We start from the raw sequence: 16,564 nt of genomic DNA, 5'->3' as shown, positions 1-16,564 counted from the left end.
CGGTCTCGGGGTGCCCTCCGGAGCCCTTGCCCGGTCTCGGGGTACCCTCCAGACCCCTTGCCCGGCCTGGAGGTGCCCTCCAGACCCCTTGCCCGGCCTCCGGGGTGCCCTCCAGACCCCTTGCCCGGCCTCGGGGCGCCCTCCGGAGCCCTTGCCCGGTCTCGGGGTACCCTCCAGACCCCTTGCCCTGCCTCGGAGGTGCCCTCCAGACCCCTTGCCCGGCCTGGGGGTGCCCTCCAGACCCCTTGCCCGGCCTCGGGGGTGCCCTCCAGACTCTTTGCTCGGCCTCGGGGTGCCCTCCGGAGCCCTTGCCTCGGGATAAGAATAACAATATTCGTTCAGCGCTTCCTATGTGCGAAGCACCGTTCTAAGCGCCGAAGTAGATCCGAACTGTCCCACGTGAAGCTCACATTCCCCATCCCCATTTTCCATCTGAGCCAACGAGGCCGGGGAGGTGAAGTCTCTCGCCCCAGGTCCCCCAGCAGGCGAGCGACGGAATCCGAACCCACGTCCTCCGTCTTGCCCCTCGGCCACGGGCGGGGAGGCCGTCCAGAGTGGGGGCCTAGGGGTACCCTCCCTTGGCCCTTGGCTGGGGGTAGCCTCCGGAGCCCCCCCTCCACTAAACGCTGGGTCCTGCGCACAGCGATTGTCCGGCCGATTGATTAAGTTGTTCTTGTCCGTCTGCCTCCCCCGACTAGCTGTAAGCCCGTCGAGGCGGGGACGGTCCCTTGTGGCCGAACCGTCCATTGCAAGCGCTCAGTACAGTGCTGTGCAGAGAGCGAGCGCTCAATAAAGACTGGGTGTCCTCCCGCGCTCGCGTCCCTCGCCTCCCCGACGTGGGCTCGGGCCGGGGCTTGGGCCCGGGGGTGCACGGGGGCGTCGGGGGTGGCCGGGGGTGCAGGGGGCGTCGGGGGTGCAGGGGGCGTCGGGGCTTGGGCCCCGGGGGTGCAGGGGGCGTCGGGGCTTGGGCCCGGGGGTGCAGGGGGCGTCGGGGGTGGCCCGGAGGGTGAGGGGCGTCGGGGCTTGGGCCCGGGGGTGCAGGGGGCGTCGGGGGTGGCCCGGGTGCAGGGGCGTCGGGGCTTGGGCCCGGGGGTGCAGGGGCGTCGGGGTGGCCCGGGGTCAGGGCGGGCGTCGGGGGTGGCCGGGGTGCAGGGGGCGTCGGGCCTGGGCCCGGGGTGCAGGGGCGTCGGGGCTTGGGCCGGGGGGCAGGGGGCGTCGGGGGTCCGGGTACCTGTGGCGGGCCTCCGGGCGTGTCTGGCGGGGGCGCAGTGCCTCTGCCGTGACGAGGGCGTTGGAGGGGCAGGGGTCTGCGCCGGGGCGCGGGTTAGCAGCGGCAGCCCGTGGGCGCAGCGCGGGGTGTAGACCCCCGCACGCCTCGCCCTCCAGCCGGGCGCAGACCGGGCAGCAGCCGCAGCCGGGCTCGCCGCACCAGCTCGGCGCAGGCCGGAGGGCTCCCCGGCGGCGGCGGCGGCGGCGGGGGGCGGTGGCGTGGGCGTGGCGCAGGCGGCCAGCCGGTCCGGGCCGCACGGGGGGGCAGCGGAAGAGCAGGTCGGCCAGCACGGCCCCGCGGCCCGGGGCGCTCAGCAGCAGCAGCAGCAGCAGCAGCATTAGCAGGAGCGGCAGGGGCAGGGGCAGCGGCAGGGGCAGGGGCAGCGGCAGGGGCAGGGGCAGGGGCAGGGCCGGCGGAGGGGCGCCGGCCCCGGGGGACCCCCCGACCCCGGGGGCCGAGGAGGGCGGGCGGGGGCCGGCCGGCCGCGGCGCCACGGACCCAGACGGCCGGGCCGGCATGTTGGCCCGTTCTGCCGGGGCCCGGCGGGGTGGGGCAGGTGGCCACCGCTGGAGCCCCACCGAAGCCCCCGCCCCCTCCTCTTCCTCCTCCTCCCCTTCGCGACCCTCCCCCCGCCCCTCCTCCCCCTCTCTCCTCCTCCCCTTCCCAGCCCTCCTCCTCCTCCTCCTCCTCTCAACCCCCCTCCTCCCCATCCTTTCCTCCTCTTCCCCTCCTCCCTTTCCTCCTCCTCCTCCTCCTCCTCCTCCTACTTTTCCTCCTCCTCCTCTCAACCCTCCTCCCACCCTTCCTCCTCCCCCCCTTCCAACCCTCCCCCCACTTTTCCTCCTCCTCTTCCTCCTCTTCCTCCTCCTCCTCCTCCTCCTCCTCTTCCTCCTCCTCCCCTTTCCACCCCGCCTCCAATCCCTCCTCCTCCCCTGCCTTCTTCTTTCCCCCTCCTCCCCTTCCCTCCTCCTTCTCCAAACCCTCCCCCCTCCCTTCCTCCTCCTCCCCTTCCCAACCCTTCTCCCACCCCTCCTCCTCCTCCTCCTCCTCCTCCTCTCAACCCTCCTCCTGCCCATCCCTTCCTCCTCTTTCCCCCTCCTTCTCTTCTTCTCCTCTCAACCTTCCTCCTCCTCATCTCCCTCCCTTCCTCCTTTCCCCCCTCCTCTTCTCTTCTTCCTCCTCCTCCTCCCTACCCTCCTCCCATCTCTCCTCTTAATAATAATAATAATGTTGGTATTTGTTAAGCACTTACTATGTGCAGAACACTGTTCTAAGCAGTGGGATAGATACAGGGTAATCAGATTGTCCCTCGTGAGGCTCTCAGTCTTAATCCCCATTTTACAGATGAGGGAACTGAGGCACAGAGAAGTTAAGTGACTTGCCCACAGTCACACAGCTGACAAGTGGCAGAGCTGGGTATCAAACCCATGACCTCTGACTCCCAAACCCATGCTCTTTCCACTGAGCCATGCTGCTACATCTCCTCCTCTTCCTCCTCCTCCTCCTCCTCCTCCCAACCCTCCTCCCACCCCTCCTCCCACCCCTCCTCCTTTCCCCTCTTCCTCCTATTCCCCTCCTCTTCTTCCTCCCCTCCTTCTTCTCCCTGCTTTTCTTCCCTCTCTTGCTTTCCTTTCTCTTTCTCCTCTTTTTCCTCTTCTTCCTCCTCCTCCCCCCTTTCCTCATCACCCTTCCCCAGTTTCTTTTTTTTCCTTCCCCTTTACCAGCTCCTCCTCCTTCTTTTTCATGGTGTTTATCAAGCGCTTACTGTGTGCCCCCCTTCTAGACTGTGAGCCCATTGCGAGTAGGGTTTGTCTCTGTTTGTCGCTGAATTGTACAGTGCTCTGCACACAGTAAGCGCTCAATAAATACGATTGAATGAATGAATGAATGAATGAAAATGCCAGGCATCGTACCAAGGACTGGGCTAGATACAAGTTTATCAGCTCGTACACAGTCCTTGTTCACCTTGGGGCTCACAATCTTAACCCCCATTTTTCAGATGAGGTAACGGAGGCCCAGAGAAGTGGAGTGACCTGCCTAAGGTCTCACAGCAGACAAGTGGAGAGGTCAGAATTAGAACCCAGATCCTTCCTATTCCCAGGACGGAGCTCTATCCACAAGGCCATGCTGCTGCTTCTTGAAGCATTTCCAACTTACCCACCGTGCTCTCACACTAAATGTAAGCCTCACGCGGGACAACCTGATTACCTTGTAATTTCCACAGGGCTTGGCACATAGTAAGCACTTAACAAATACCATCACTATTATTATGACGATGACGATGATGATATGTAAGGTTTAAGGACTATTATTTACCAACTGATCTAGAGTGAGCTTGTTATGAGCAGGCAACGCATCTTCTAATTCTGTTATATTGAACAGTGCTTGGCACATAGGAAGTGCTTAACAGATACCATCCAGCGTGGCTCAGTGGAAAGAGCACGGGCTTTGGAGTCAGGGCTCATGAGTTCGAATCCCAGCTCTGCCACTTGTCGGCTGTGTGACTGTGGGCAAGTCACTTAACTTCTCTGTGCCTCAGTTCCCTCATCTGTAAAATGGGGATTAAGACTGTGAGCCCCACGTGGGACAACCTGATTCCCCTATGTCTACCCCAGCGCTTAGAACAGTGCTCGGCACATAGTAAGCGCTTAACAAGTACCAACATTATTATTATTATTAGTAGTACTCTGCGGGTAGGAAGCGCTCAATAAATACTGTTGATTGATTGATGAGAGTGTTTGAGCAGGGAAAGAAAGACTCTAGGCTGAATGCTCTCTTAAAGAAAGGGTCCTCCTTCTGGTTTGGGCGCCTACCTTCTTCTCTTCCTCTTCCTCCTCCTCCTCATCTTCCTCCTCCTCTTTCTCCTCTCCCTCCGGCCCCCTCCCCTTCTTCCTCCCTCCTCCCATTCTTCCTCCCCACTACAGCCACCACCATCGACCCCCAAAGAGCCCCAGTTCACTGCACCCCCTGTTCCCAATACCCCCGTTACCCCCTCGCTCCTCTCTCCTCCACCCCAGTATCCACCTCCCGTTTGGGTGGAGGACGGGAGGATTCAGGTCAGGTGGGATGGAATAAGAAGGCTTCTCTCCCCACCCACCCACCTTGTCAAACCCCAACAAAACATCCACTCCCTCTTTCGCCTCTCCCGTCTCCCACGTACCCCAAACACCCTGCATCTGGCAGGGATGGGGCTGGCAGAGGAGGTCACCATCCACGCAGCCCTCGTCTTAGGTGGTTTCAAGGGAAGGTGGTGTCTGAATACAGACTGTAAGCCCGCTGTGGGCAGGGATTGTCTCTCTTCATTGCTGTGCTGTATTTTCTAAGCGCTTAGTACAGTGCTCTGCATACAGTAAGCGCTCAATAAATCCGATTGAATGAATGAATGAATGAATAAACCCCCACTGTGCCTAGACAGGGGTCATCGGTCCACCCCTCCCTCCCCCCCAGAGCCACGGTACATCCTGTCATTATGTTGTATGGGTTTTTGGGGGTTGTTTTTTTTTGGGGGGGGGGTTCCAAGGTCGCCCAAGGGCAATCTCCCCCGGCTGGGTAATTCCAGTCATTCTCCCTGGGTCTCGCCACCCCCTCCCCCAGCCCCATAAAAGCCCACTTCAGCAGCTCTGCCCTCCAGCTCAGCTTCAGGCCCCCCTCCCCCAGCTCTGCTCCAGACCTCCAGCTCAACTCCATCCCTGGTTCAGCTCCAGACCCCCAACTCAACTACAGCCCCCCAGCCCAGCTACAGCCCACAGCTCAATTACAGCCCCCCCAGCTCAGCTACAACCCCTTCAGCTCTAGCCCCCCTCTCAACTACAGCTCCCCAGCTCAACTCCAGCCCTAGCTCAGCTCCAGCCCCCCACTTAACTACAGCCCCCCAGCCCGGCTACAGCCCCCCAGGTCAACTCCAGCCCTAGCTTAGCTCCAGCTCCCCACTTAACTATAGCCCCCCAGCCCAGCTACAGCACCCCCACCTCAGCTCCAGCTTCCCACTCAACTCTAGCCCTAGCTCAGCTCCAGCTCCCCACTGAACTACAGCCCCCCAGGTCAACTCCAACACTAGCTCAGCTCCAGCTCCCCACTTAACTGCAGCCCCCCAGCTCAGCTCCAGCACCCCCCAGCTCAGCTCCAGCCTCCTACTCAACTACAGCCCCCCAGCTCAACTCCAGCCCTAGCTCGGCTTCAGCTCCCCACTTAACTATAGCCCCCAGCCCAGCTACTGCCCACAGCTCAACTCCAGCCCCCCCCCCAACTATAGCCTCCCACTCAACTACAATCCCAAACTCAGCCATAGCCACCCACCACAACAGGTCAGCTCCAGCCTCCCACTTAACTCCAGCCCCCCAGCTCAACTCCAGCCCTAGCTCAGCTCCAGCCCCCCACTCAACTACAGCCCCCCCAGCCCAGCTACAGCCCACAGCTCAACTACAACACCCCCAGCTCAGCTACAGACCCCCCACCTCAACTCCAGTCTCCCACTCAACTACAGCCCCCCAGTTCAACTCCAGCCCTAGTTCATCGACCCCCGGGCCACGTCTTCCCTTGGTCCTGGAACGCCCTCCCTCCTCACCTCCGCCAAACTGATTCTCTTCCCCTCTTCAAAACCCTACTTAAAACTCACCTCCTCCGAGAGGCCTTCCCAGACCGAGCTCCTCTTCTCCCTCTGCCACCCCCCCTTTACCTCTCCGCAGCTAAACCCTCTTTTTCCCCTTTTCCCTCCGCTCCTCCACCTCTCCCTTCCCATCCCCACAGCACCGTACTCGTCCGCTCAACTGTATATATTTCCATTACCCTATTTATTTTGTTAATGAATTGTATATCGCCTCGATTCTATTTAGTCGCCATTGTTTTTACGAGATGTTCTTCCCCTCGACTCTATCGCCATCGTTCTCGTCCGTCCATCTTCCCCAATCAGACCGTGAGCCCTTCAAACGGCAGGGACCGTCTCTATCTGTTGCCGACTTGTTCATCCCAAGCGCTTAGTCCAGTGCTCTGCACATAGTAAGCGCTCAATAAATACTATTGAATGAATGAATGAATTCATCTACAGCCCCCCACTACAGCCCCCCCAAGCTCAACTGCAACCCCACCAACTCAACTCCAGCCCTAGCTCAGCTTCAGCCCCCCAGCCCAGCTACAGCCCCCCCAGCTCAACTACAGCGCCCCAGCTCAGCTACAGCCCCCCCACCTCAGCTCCAATCTCCCACTCAACTACAGTCCCCCAGCTCAACTCCAGCTCTAGCTCAGCTTCAGCCTCCAGTTAACTACAGTCCCCAGCCCAGCTACAGCCCCCAGCTCAACTACAGCCCCCCCCCAACTCAACTATAGCCCCCCACTCAACTACAGTCCCCCATCTCAGCTACAGCCACCCCCTCACAGGTCAGCTCCATCCCCCCACTCAGCTACAGCCCCCCAGCCCAGCTACAGCCCACAGCTCAACTCCAGCACCCCCAACTCAACCATAGCCCCCGACTCAGTTACAGCCCTTCCCCACAGGTCAACTCCAGCCCCCCACTTAACTCCACCCCCCCCCCGCCAGGTCAACTCCAGCCCTAGCTCAGCTCCAGCTCCCCACTTAACTACAGCGCCCCCAGACCAGCTACAGCCCCCCCCAGCTCAACTACACCCCCCTGCTCAACTACAGCCCCCTCACCTCAGCTCCAGCCCCCCACTCAACTCCAGCCCCCCCAGCTCAACTCCAACCCTAGCTCAGCTCCAGCCCCCCACTTAATTACAGCCCTCCAACTCGGCTACAGCCCCCCCAGCTCAACTCCAGCCTTAGCTCAGCTCCAGCCCCCCACTTAATTACAGCCCCCCAACCCGGCTACAGCACCCCCAGCTCAACTACAGTCACCCCAACCTAGCTACAGCCCACAGCTCAACTACAGCCTCCCCAGCTTAACTATAGCCCCCCACTCAGCTACAGCCCCCCCCCAGGTCAACCCCAGCTCCCCACTCAACTTCAGCACCCCCAGCTCAACTTCAGCTCTAGTTCAGCTCCAGCCCCCCACTTAACTACCGCACCCCCAGCCCAGTTACAGTCCACAGCTCAACTACAGCCCCCACCCCCTAGCTCAGCTGTAGCCCCCCAGGTCCCCTTCACCCCGGGCGGAAAGACCAACCTCTGGGATCCCCCTCCCTCCTCTGGTTTCTACCGACTCTCCCCACCTCCACCCATGACACGGTTCCCCTTTGGTTTGCCGAGAGGGCCGCCTCCCCCGTTTTTTGGCCTCCCTCCCAAACCCCCCCCCCCCCCAGGGGTGCCTACTTAATTACCTCTCAGGGTCTCAGGGAAGGAAGCAAACAAAGACCCCTTGCCTGAGGCCTACCAGCCTCCGCCCTTCCCTCCCCTGCCTTGGGGTCACTAGTCAGTGAAATTCCCTTCTCTGCCCCCCTCCCCCTACCCCCCTTCCAGCCAAATAACCCTTCCCCCTCTCCCCAATTCCAGGCAGTTTGACTCTCCTCCCCTGCAGTCTGTCAAAGGATAGCTTGCGAAGACACCCCCCCCCACCCCCCCCACCCCCTGCCCCCACCTCTGTCCTGTTATCCCACTGGAAAAGCCCCTAAAAGGGAAGACCCCCCCCTTTTTCAAACCCTCCTTTGTCACTCTCGCACTTGGATCTTTTAATCAGCCCCCACAGCCCCCCACAGCAGTTATAATACTAATAATGATGGTATTTGTTAAGCACTTACTATGTGCCAGGCACTGTACTAAGCGCTGGGGTGGCTACAAGCAAATCGGGTTGGACACAGTCCCTGTCCCACCTGGGGCTCACGGTTTCCATCCCCATTTCACAGACAAGGTAACCGAGGCCCAGAGAAGTCAAGTGACTTGCCCAAGGTCACCCAGCAGGCAAGTGGCAGAGCTGGGATTAAAACCCATGACCTTCTGACTCCCAGGCCCCTGCTCTAACCACAACCAACGCCATGTGTCTGTTAATTCTCTTGTGTCGTTTCTGCGCAAAGTAAGCTCTCAATAAATGCAATCGATCGAGAGATTGAATGATCTGTAATTTATTGACTTATATTAATGGTCGTTTCCTCTTTCTAGACTGTGAGCGTCTTGTGGGCAGGGAAACATATCTGCCCACTCTGTTGGACTATACTCTTCCATGGCACTTGGTCCAGTGCTCTGCACTCGGTAAGCACTCAATAAATCCCACTGACTGATTGATTACATGCTCCCCAGACCTTCCTACAGCATGCAGGACGACTCAAGAAACACCACTGCATGAACCCCTTTCAGTCCCAGGATCCTGCATCCCAGAAATCATCAAATTCAAATTGCCCTTTCTCATTTTCCAAAGCTCATTCTCTCATAGTTATCCCCATGGGTAGGAGAGGCTGGTAGCATCATCCCCATTTTACAGGAGAGGGAGCTGAAGCTCGGAAAAGTAAAGTGACTTACCCAAGGTCACACAGCCAGGCAGGGCCGGGGCCGAGGTCTCCTCCAACGAGATTGAAGTCTTCACAAGCCAAGTGCTTTCTGCTGGATCACCTGGCTTCCAAGTCAGTCAACCAGTGGTATTTATTGAGCACTGAGGACAAAGCACCAGTATTTTCTTGGTAATTTTTTTAAATGATATTTGTTATTCAATCAGTCATATCTATTGAGCACTGACTGTATGCAGAGCGCTGGACTAAGCGCTTGGGAGGGCACAATATAAGAATATAACAGTTGGTAGACACATTCCCTGCTCACAACAAGTTTACAGTCTAGAGAGTTAATATCTAACTAAGTGCCAGGCACTGAACTAAGTGTTGGAGTAGATACAAGAACATCAGGTGGGGCACAGTCCTCATCCCACTTGGGGCTAACAGGCTCCATCTCATTTTACAGATAAGGAAACTGAGGCACCGAGAAGTGAAGTGAAGACCAGAGGCAGGGAGGTCAGTGAGGTGACAGATGCAGCAGTGGAGACAGGATCTTGTCTGTCTGTCTCCCCCGATTAGACTGTAAGCCCGTCAAAGGGCAGGGACTGTCTCTATCTGTTACGGATTTGTACATTCCAAGCGCTTAGTACAGTGCTCTGCACGTAGTAAGTGCTCAATAAATACTATTGAATGAACGAATTAATGCTTGGACCAGCATGGAAGCAGTTTGAATGGAGAGGAAAGGGTGGATTTTAGAGCTACTGTGAAGGAAGAACCGACAGGATTTAAGCATGTGGTACGGTGCTCTGCACATGGTAAGCGTTCGGTAAATACCATCGATGGTGAGCTGGTGACAGACTAAAAATGCGGGTTGAAGGAGAGAGATGAGTCAAGAATAATAAAAATAATAATTATGGTACTCGTTAAGTGCTTTCTATTATTCGTGCTCCATACTAAGCTCTGGGAGAATTACAAGCTAATCAGGTTGGACACAGTCTCTGTCCCACAGTCTAAATCAAAGGGAGTAGGATAAATACGACTGAGTGAATTAAATCCCCATTTTACAGATGAGGAAGCAGAGAGATGAGAGACCTTAAGTGACTGGCCCAAAGTCACAGAGCAGAGAAGTGGCACAGCCAGGATTAGAACCCTGGGTCCTCTGACTCCCAGGCCTGTGCTCTTTCCGTCTGACCACTCGGGCTTTCCACGATTAAGGGCCTGTGAGACAGGTGTGGACGGCGGTGCTGTCTACAGTGAGGGGGAAATTAGAGGGAGGACAGGGTTTGGGTGGGAAGACGAGGAGTCTGTTTCGGACATGTTATGCTTGGGGTGACCGGAGGATATCCAAATAGAGGTGTCTTGAAGGCAGGAGGAAATGCGAGACTGCAGAGAGGGAGAGAGGTAGGGTGGGAGAGATTCGGGAATCATCCACGAATAATAATAAATAATAATGTTGGGTATTTGTTAAGCGTTTACTATGTGCCAAGCACTGGTCTAAGCGCTGGGGTAGACACGAGGTAATCAGGGGGTCCCACGTTGGGCTCACAGTCTTCATCCCCATTTTACAGATGAGGGAACTGAGGCACAGAGAAGTTAAGTGACCTGCTCAGGGTCATGCAGTTGACAAGCGGCAGAGTCGGGATTAGAACCCATGACCTCTTAATTGAAGCCACGGGAGCGGATGAGTTCTCTAAGGGAGTGGGTGTAGATGGAGAATAGAAGGGAGCTAAAGGGGGGAGATGGAGGTGGGAGGGGCTCCGACAGGCTCAGAGGACCTGGGTCCAGCCTGGGAGCCCTCTTCCTAGCAGGAGGGGTTGGGGGGAGACGAGGGAGGGCAGAGCTGGAGGAGCCCCCCCATCAGCTCTTGGTGGGAGGGAAATCTTGGTGAAGGGCAGTGGGATAAGTGGGAGGACTGGACTTGGAACATTTCTAGAAGCCCTGCAACCATTCATTCATTCATCATTCATTCAATCTTCTTTATTGAGTGCTGACCCAAATTACTGGACTAAGCGCTTGGGAGAGTCCAATATAACAATAAAGTTCAACATAACAACCAACAGATTCATTCCTGCCCATGACGAGCTCACAGTCTAGAGGAGGTGGCAGACGTTTAAAAGAAATAAATAAATACATGAAAGATCTATACATATGTACTGTGGGGATGGGAGGGAGGATGAATGGAGGAGCAAGTAAGAAGCAGCGCAGAAGAGAGTGAGAGAAGAGGTGAGGAGGGCGCAGTCAGGGAAGGCTTCTTGAAGGAGATGGGCCTTCAGTAATTATAATGTTGGTATTTGTTAAGCGCTTACTATGTGCAGAGCACTGTTCTAAGTGCTGGGGGAGATACAGGGGAATCAGGTTGTCCCACCTGAGGCTCACGGGTTAATCTCCATTTTACAGATGAGGTTAACTGAGGCACAGAGAAGTGAAGTGACTTGCCCATAGTCACACAGCTGACAAAGTGCAGAGCTGGGAGTCGAACCCATGACCTCTGACACCCAAGCCTGGCTCTTATCAACCAATCAGTGATATTTATTCCAAGCACTTAGTACAGTGCTCTACACACAGTAAGTGCTCAAAAAATAGGAATGAATGAATGAATTAAGCACTTACTGTCCTGCTCTGGGTGCCTGGGTGGGGGCTCTGGCCAGGCCCCCACCCCCCAACACACACTACACCCACATGCTCCCTCCCCCAGCTCTTCTCCTTTATTCAATAGAATTTATCGAGCACTTACTATGTGCCAAGCACTGGACTAAGTGCTTGGGAGAGTACACTAGAACAAGAAACAGACATATTCCCTGGCCACAAGGAGTTTACAGTCTTTTCCAGGATAAAAGCACCTGGTTCTTTAGGCTGGCTGGCACTAAGCTTCTCCCCTTGCTTGCTTTCTCTTCTTCCTCCTATTTTTTTTGTCCTCTTCCTATTCTTGCTCTATTTCCTCCTCGTCCTCCTCCTAATTTTCCTCCACTTCTCTCCTCCTCCTCTTTTCCCCTTCATTTTCTTTCCCCTCTTCCTCTTCCTCCTTCTACCCTCTCTCCTCCTCCTCCTCCTCCTCCTCCTTCTTCTTTTCCTTCTACTTCTCTCCTCCTCCTCCTCCTACTTCCTCCTCCTCCTCCTCTTGCTCCATCCTTCCGCTCTGTCCTCCTGCTCCCAGTGCTCCTCCTCCTCCTCTCCTTCTACCCTCTCATCTCCTCCTGTCCCCTCCTCCTGATCCTGGTGCTCCTCTTCCTCCTCCTCCTCCTCCTCCTTCTACCCCCTCCTCTTCATCCTCCTCTACCCCCTCTTCTCCTCCTTCTTCTATTCCCTCTTCTCCTCCTCTTCCCGCTCCTCCTCCTTACTACCTGCCTCTCCTCCTCCTCCTCCTCCTCATATCCCTCTTCTCCTCTTCCTCCTCCTTCTACCCCCCTTCCTCCTCCTTCTATCCCCTCTTCTCCTCCTCCTCCTTCTATTCCCTCTTCTCCTCCTCTTCCCGCTCCTCCTCCTTCTACCCACTCCCCTCCTCCTCCTGCTGGTCCGGCTGCCTCCTGGTGGGCAGTGGAATCCGCCCCAGTGACCTCGGCCCACAGTTATTTCCCATCCTGGAGCCAAAAAGAGAGGCTCCCTCCAGCTCCTTGTGGAAACCAAAACTACACAAATAAAGGCAGAAAAGCTACCCCCTCCCAGCCACCCCCTGCTCACCCACTGAGGATGGGAAACCTCAAAGGGTCTTCTCCTTTTCCCCAGATCCCACCGGCCCCCACCAACAGCCCCCGCCCCACCAGTCTCCAGCAACTGATGGAGAAGCAGCATGGTCAAGTGGATTCAGCACAGGTCTCGGAATCACAAGGCCCTGGGTTCTAGCCCTGGCTCTGCCACTTGTCTGCTGTGTGACTTTGGACAAGTCACTTCCCTTCTCTGTTCCTCAGTTTACCCTCATCTGTAAAATGGGGATGAAGACTGGGAGTCCTGCATGGGACGGGGACTGTTTCCAAACTCAATTTGCTTATAGCTACACCAGCACTTAGAACAGTACCTGGCCACATAGCAAGTGTTAACAATACCGACAGTTATATTATTATTATTATTAACTGCCCCCCACCCCCACCAGCTCCACCAGCCCCCACCAACAGCCCAGGACCCCCACCGGCCCCTTTCAACCCCCTGCCCTACTTCATCAGTGTTCACCCCTCCTCCTCTCCGCGCCCACCCGCACTGGCCATACTGGAAATCCAACCCCCCAAATCCCAGAGACGTCTACGGGCTGGGGAGCGATGGATGCAGCCACTGATACCTGCAACCCACTGGACACTCTTCTCCACCCTCAAACCTGCTCCAGGACCCCCTCCCCCCAGTACCCCATCCTCCCCACCATCCCCTTCCCCCCCCATCTCCCATCCTCCCATCCTTCCACAGCCTCCCTGCTCCAGGGCCTCCAAGTCTCCCCATCTCCCCACCCTTCTGGCTCCCCTCGCCCTCTTTCCAAGAGGTGCATTGCTGAAAGCTCAGTGCTGGGATCCAAAACTCTGTGGGCATATGTGTCTGCGTGAGAGTGTGTGTTTGTGCATGTGTGTGCATGTGTGAGTGTGTGGTGTAATGAGAGTGTGTGAGAGTGAATGTTAGAGTATGTGTGTGTGCACATGTAAGCGTGTGTGTCGAATGTGTGTGTGTGTGTGTTTAAGAGCTTTAAAGACAACCCTCCCCCCTCCCCAATTCCTCCTCAGGAACTGACCTATTGACCCATCGTCCCTGAGGCAGTGCTTGTTACTTTATAATTAAGCTGGACCGGACTCTTCTCTGCCAGTGCCTCCCCTTCCCCCTCCTCAGCCCTTCTCCTCCTCTCCTCCCCATCCCCCTTGCCCAACCGCCCCCTTCCCCAAACCCCGAGGTCTTGCCCTCTACCCCACCGGGCCTCCCCGCCCTGCTGTCGGCCCCACCGCCCTCCCCCTGTCCCTGCCCTGCCCCATCCCTGCCCAGTCACCCCCTTTCCCCACCTGACCGGCCCCCACCCTTTGTATGGTATTTGTGAAGCACCTACTATGTGCCTGGCACTGTTTCTAAGCCCTGGGGTAGATACAAGCTAATCAAGCCCCTGTCCCACAGGGGGCTCACAGTCTTCATCCCCATTTCCCAGAAGGGAACGTGAGCCCAGGGAAGTGACTTGCCCAGAATCCACAGCAGACAAGCAGCAGAGCCGGGTTTAGAACGCAGTTCCTTCTGGCGCCCAGGCTTGGGCTCTATCCCCTAGGCCCCGCTGGCACTGCCCCATCCCCGCCAACTTGCTCCTGCCCCATACCCAGCCACCCCCGCCCGTTGCTCCCTGCCCACTGCCCCCTGACCAGTCCAAGCCCGGCCACCCGCCGTGCCCTCTGGCCTGTGGCCACAGCAGCAACAGAAGGGGGAGGATGGAGGCGGGCCGGGGCAGCCAACTATGGAGTTGACCGGGACAAGAGGCCGGTGGAGAGATGGGGGCATCCACAGATGTCCACCTCCCACGGGTGGCGGCACCGGCTGCCGTCAGCACTCCCTCTCCCCCCTCCTCTCTGGCTCTGCCCCCCAAAGCTGGTTGCTGCCCCCCACCCTGTCCCCCAAGAGCAGCTCCAGTCTTCTGGGGAGGACGTACACACCCAACCTCAGAGGCATGGGGCATGGCTGATTAATCACACACTGTGTGCAGAGCACTGTGCTCAGAGCTGGGATAGAACGCCCCTTTAGGGTCTTTACGACACAGTGTGGTTGGCCCTGGATGAGGATGGGGGGGCTGACCATCTCCTAGTAAAAACGGGAGGGTCGTTGGCCATATGTTTCAGGAAAGGAGAAACGAATTTGTCATTTTATTTATTTATATTCATGCCTGTCTCCCACTCTAGCCCTCCTTTCCGTCTTCTCCCACTCTCTTTTGTGTCACCCTGACTTGCTCCCTTATTTATCCTCCCTCCCAGCCCCACACCACTTAAGTCCATATCTGTCATTTATTTATATTCATGTCTGTCTCCCGCTCTAACTGTAAGCTCATTGTGGGCAAGAATGTGTCTGTTATATTGTTCTGTTGTACTCTCCCAAGTGCTTAGTACAGTGCTCTGCACACGGGATTCAATCAATTCAATCATATTTATTGAGCACTTATTGTGTGCAGAGCACCGTACTAAGAGCTTGGGAGAGTACAGTATAACAATAAACAGACATATTATTCATTAATAGAAAGAAATAAATGACAGATATGGACACAAGCATTATGGGGTTGGGAGGGAGGATGGACAAACGGGGCAAGTCAGGGTGACGCAGAAGAGAGTGGGAGAGGAGGAAAGGGGGGTTGGTCTGGGAAGGCCTCTTGGAGGAGATGGGCCTTCAATAAGGTTTTTGAAGTGGGGGAGAGTCGTCTGTCGGATTTCATTCCATTCATTCATTCAATAGTATTTATTGAGCGTTTACTATGTGCAGAGCACCTGTACTAAGCGCTTGAATGAACAAGTCGGCAACAGATAGAGACGGTCCCTGCCGTTTGACGGGCTTACGGTCTGATCGGGGGAGACGGACAGACAAGAACAATGGCGATAAATAGAGTCGAGGGGAAGAACATCTCATAAAAACAATGGCAACTAAATAGAATCAAGGCGATGTACGTTTCATTAACAAAATAAATAGGGTAATAAATATATACAGTTCAGCAGACGAGTACAGTGCTGAGGGGATGGGAAGGGAGAGGGGGAGGAGCAGAGGGAAATGGGGGAAAAGAGGGTTAAGCTGGGAAGATGTGAGGGAGGGAGATCAGAGGGAGGAGGAGGGTGAAGAGTCAGTGGCCAGGTAGACGAGATTAGAGCAACGATGTAGGGGGTGGGCTGTAGAAGGAGAGAAGGGAGGTGAGGTAGGAGGGGGCCAAGGGGATGGATGGCTTTAAAGCCAATGGTGAGAGTTTTTGTCTGATGTGGGAGGTGAACAGGCAACCACTTGAGGTTCTTGAGGAGTGGGGAAACATGGCCTGATCGTTTTCGTAGAAAAATGACCGGGCAGCAGCATGAAGTATAGACCTGGAGTGGGGAGAAGACAGGAGCTGGGATGGGTCAGCAAGCAGGCTTGATACAGTAATGAAGGTGGGATAGGATTAGTGATTAAATTAATGCAGTCGCAGTTTGGATGGAGAGGAAAGGGGAAGATTTTAGCAGTCGTGAAGGTCGAACAGACAGGATTTAGTGATGGATTGAACATGTGGGTTGAAAGAAATAAATGACAGATATGGAATCAAGGATAAGACCCAGGTTTCAAGCTTGTGAGAAGGAAAGGATGGCGGTGCCGTCTACAGTGATGGGAACGTTACGGGGAAGACAGGGTTTGGAAGCGAAGATAAGGAGTTCTGTTTTGGGACTCCCCGTCATGGGTAGGAATGTGTCTGTTTGTTTTGTAATAATAATATAATAATAATGTTGGTATTTGTTAAGCGCTTACTATGTGCCGAGCACTGTTCTAAGCGCTGGGGTAGACACAGGGGAATCAGGTTGTCCCACGTGGGGCTCACAGTCTTAATCCCCATTTTACAGATGAGGTAACTGAGGCACCGAGAAGTTAAGTGGACTTGCCCAAAGTCACACAGCTGACAAGTGGTAGAGCCGGGGTTCGAACCCATGACCTCTGACTCCAAAGCCCATGCTCTTTCCAGTGAGCCACTCTGCTTCCCTAAGCACTTAGTACTCTCCCAAGCACTTAGTTCAGTGCTTTGCACACAGTAAGCGCTCAATAAATACGATTGAATGAAACAATGAAGGAATGAAGGAACTTGAGATGACGGGGGGACATCCAAGGTAGAGATGTCTTGAAGCAGGAGGAGATGCGAGACTGCAGAGAGGAAAGAGAATCAGGACTGGAGTTGGTTCATTCATTCATTCATTCATTCATTAGTATTTATTGAGCGCTTACTATGTGCAGAGCACTGTGCTAAGCGCTTGGAATATACAA

General features: G+C 55.8%; 1 protein-coding gene across 1 annotated transcript in view; it reads right to left on the bottom strand.

Moving 5' to 3' along the window:
• The window catches only part of IGFBP2 (insulin like growth factor binding protein 2), an 80,409-nt gene that overhangs the window by 41,119 nt on the left and 22,726 nt on the right, over nucleotides 1-16,564 (bottom strand). The window contains exon 2 of the mRNA XM_029063014.1: nucleotides 1,232-1,579. Within this exon, the coding sequence (XP_028918847.1) occupies nucleotides 1,232-1,579 (348 nt within the window). The remainder of the gene's footprint in view (nucleotides 1-1,231; nucleotides 1,580-16,564) is intronic.

The sequence above is a fragment of the Ornithorhynchus anatinus genome, chromosome 1, assembly GCF_004115215.2.
Source record: "Ornithorhynchus anatinus isolate Pmale09 chromosome 1, mOrnAna1.pri.v4, whole genome shotgun sequence".
NCBI classification, from domain to species: domain Eukaryota; kingdom Metazoa; phylum Chordata; class Mammalia; order Monotremata; family Ornithorhynchidae; genus Ornithorhynchus; species Ornithorhynchus anatinus.
The sequence above is the reverse complement of the archived record's forward strand: the minus strand, read 5'-3'. Positions and strand labels throughout refer to the sequence as shown.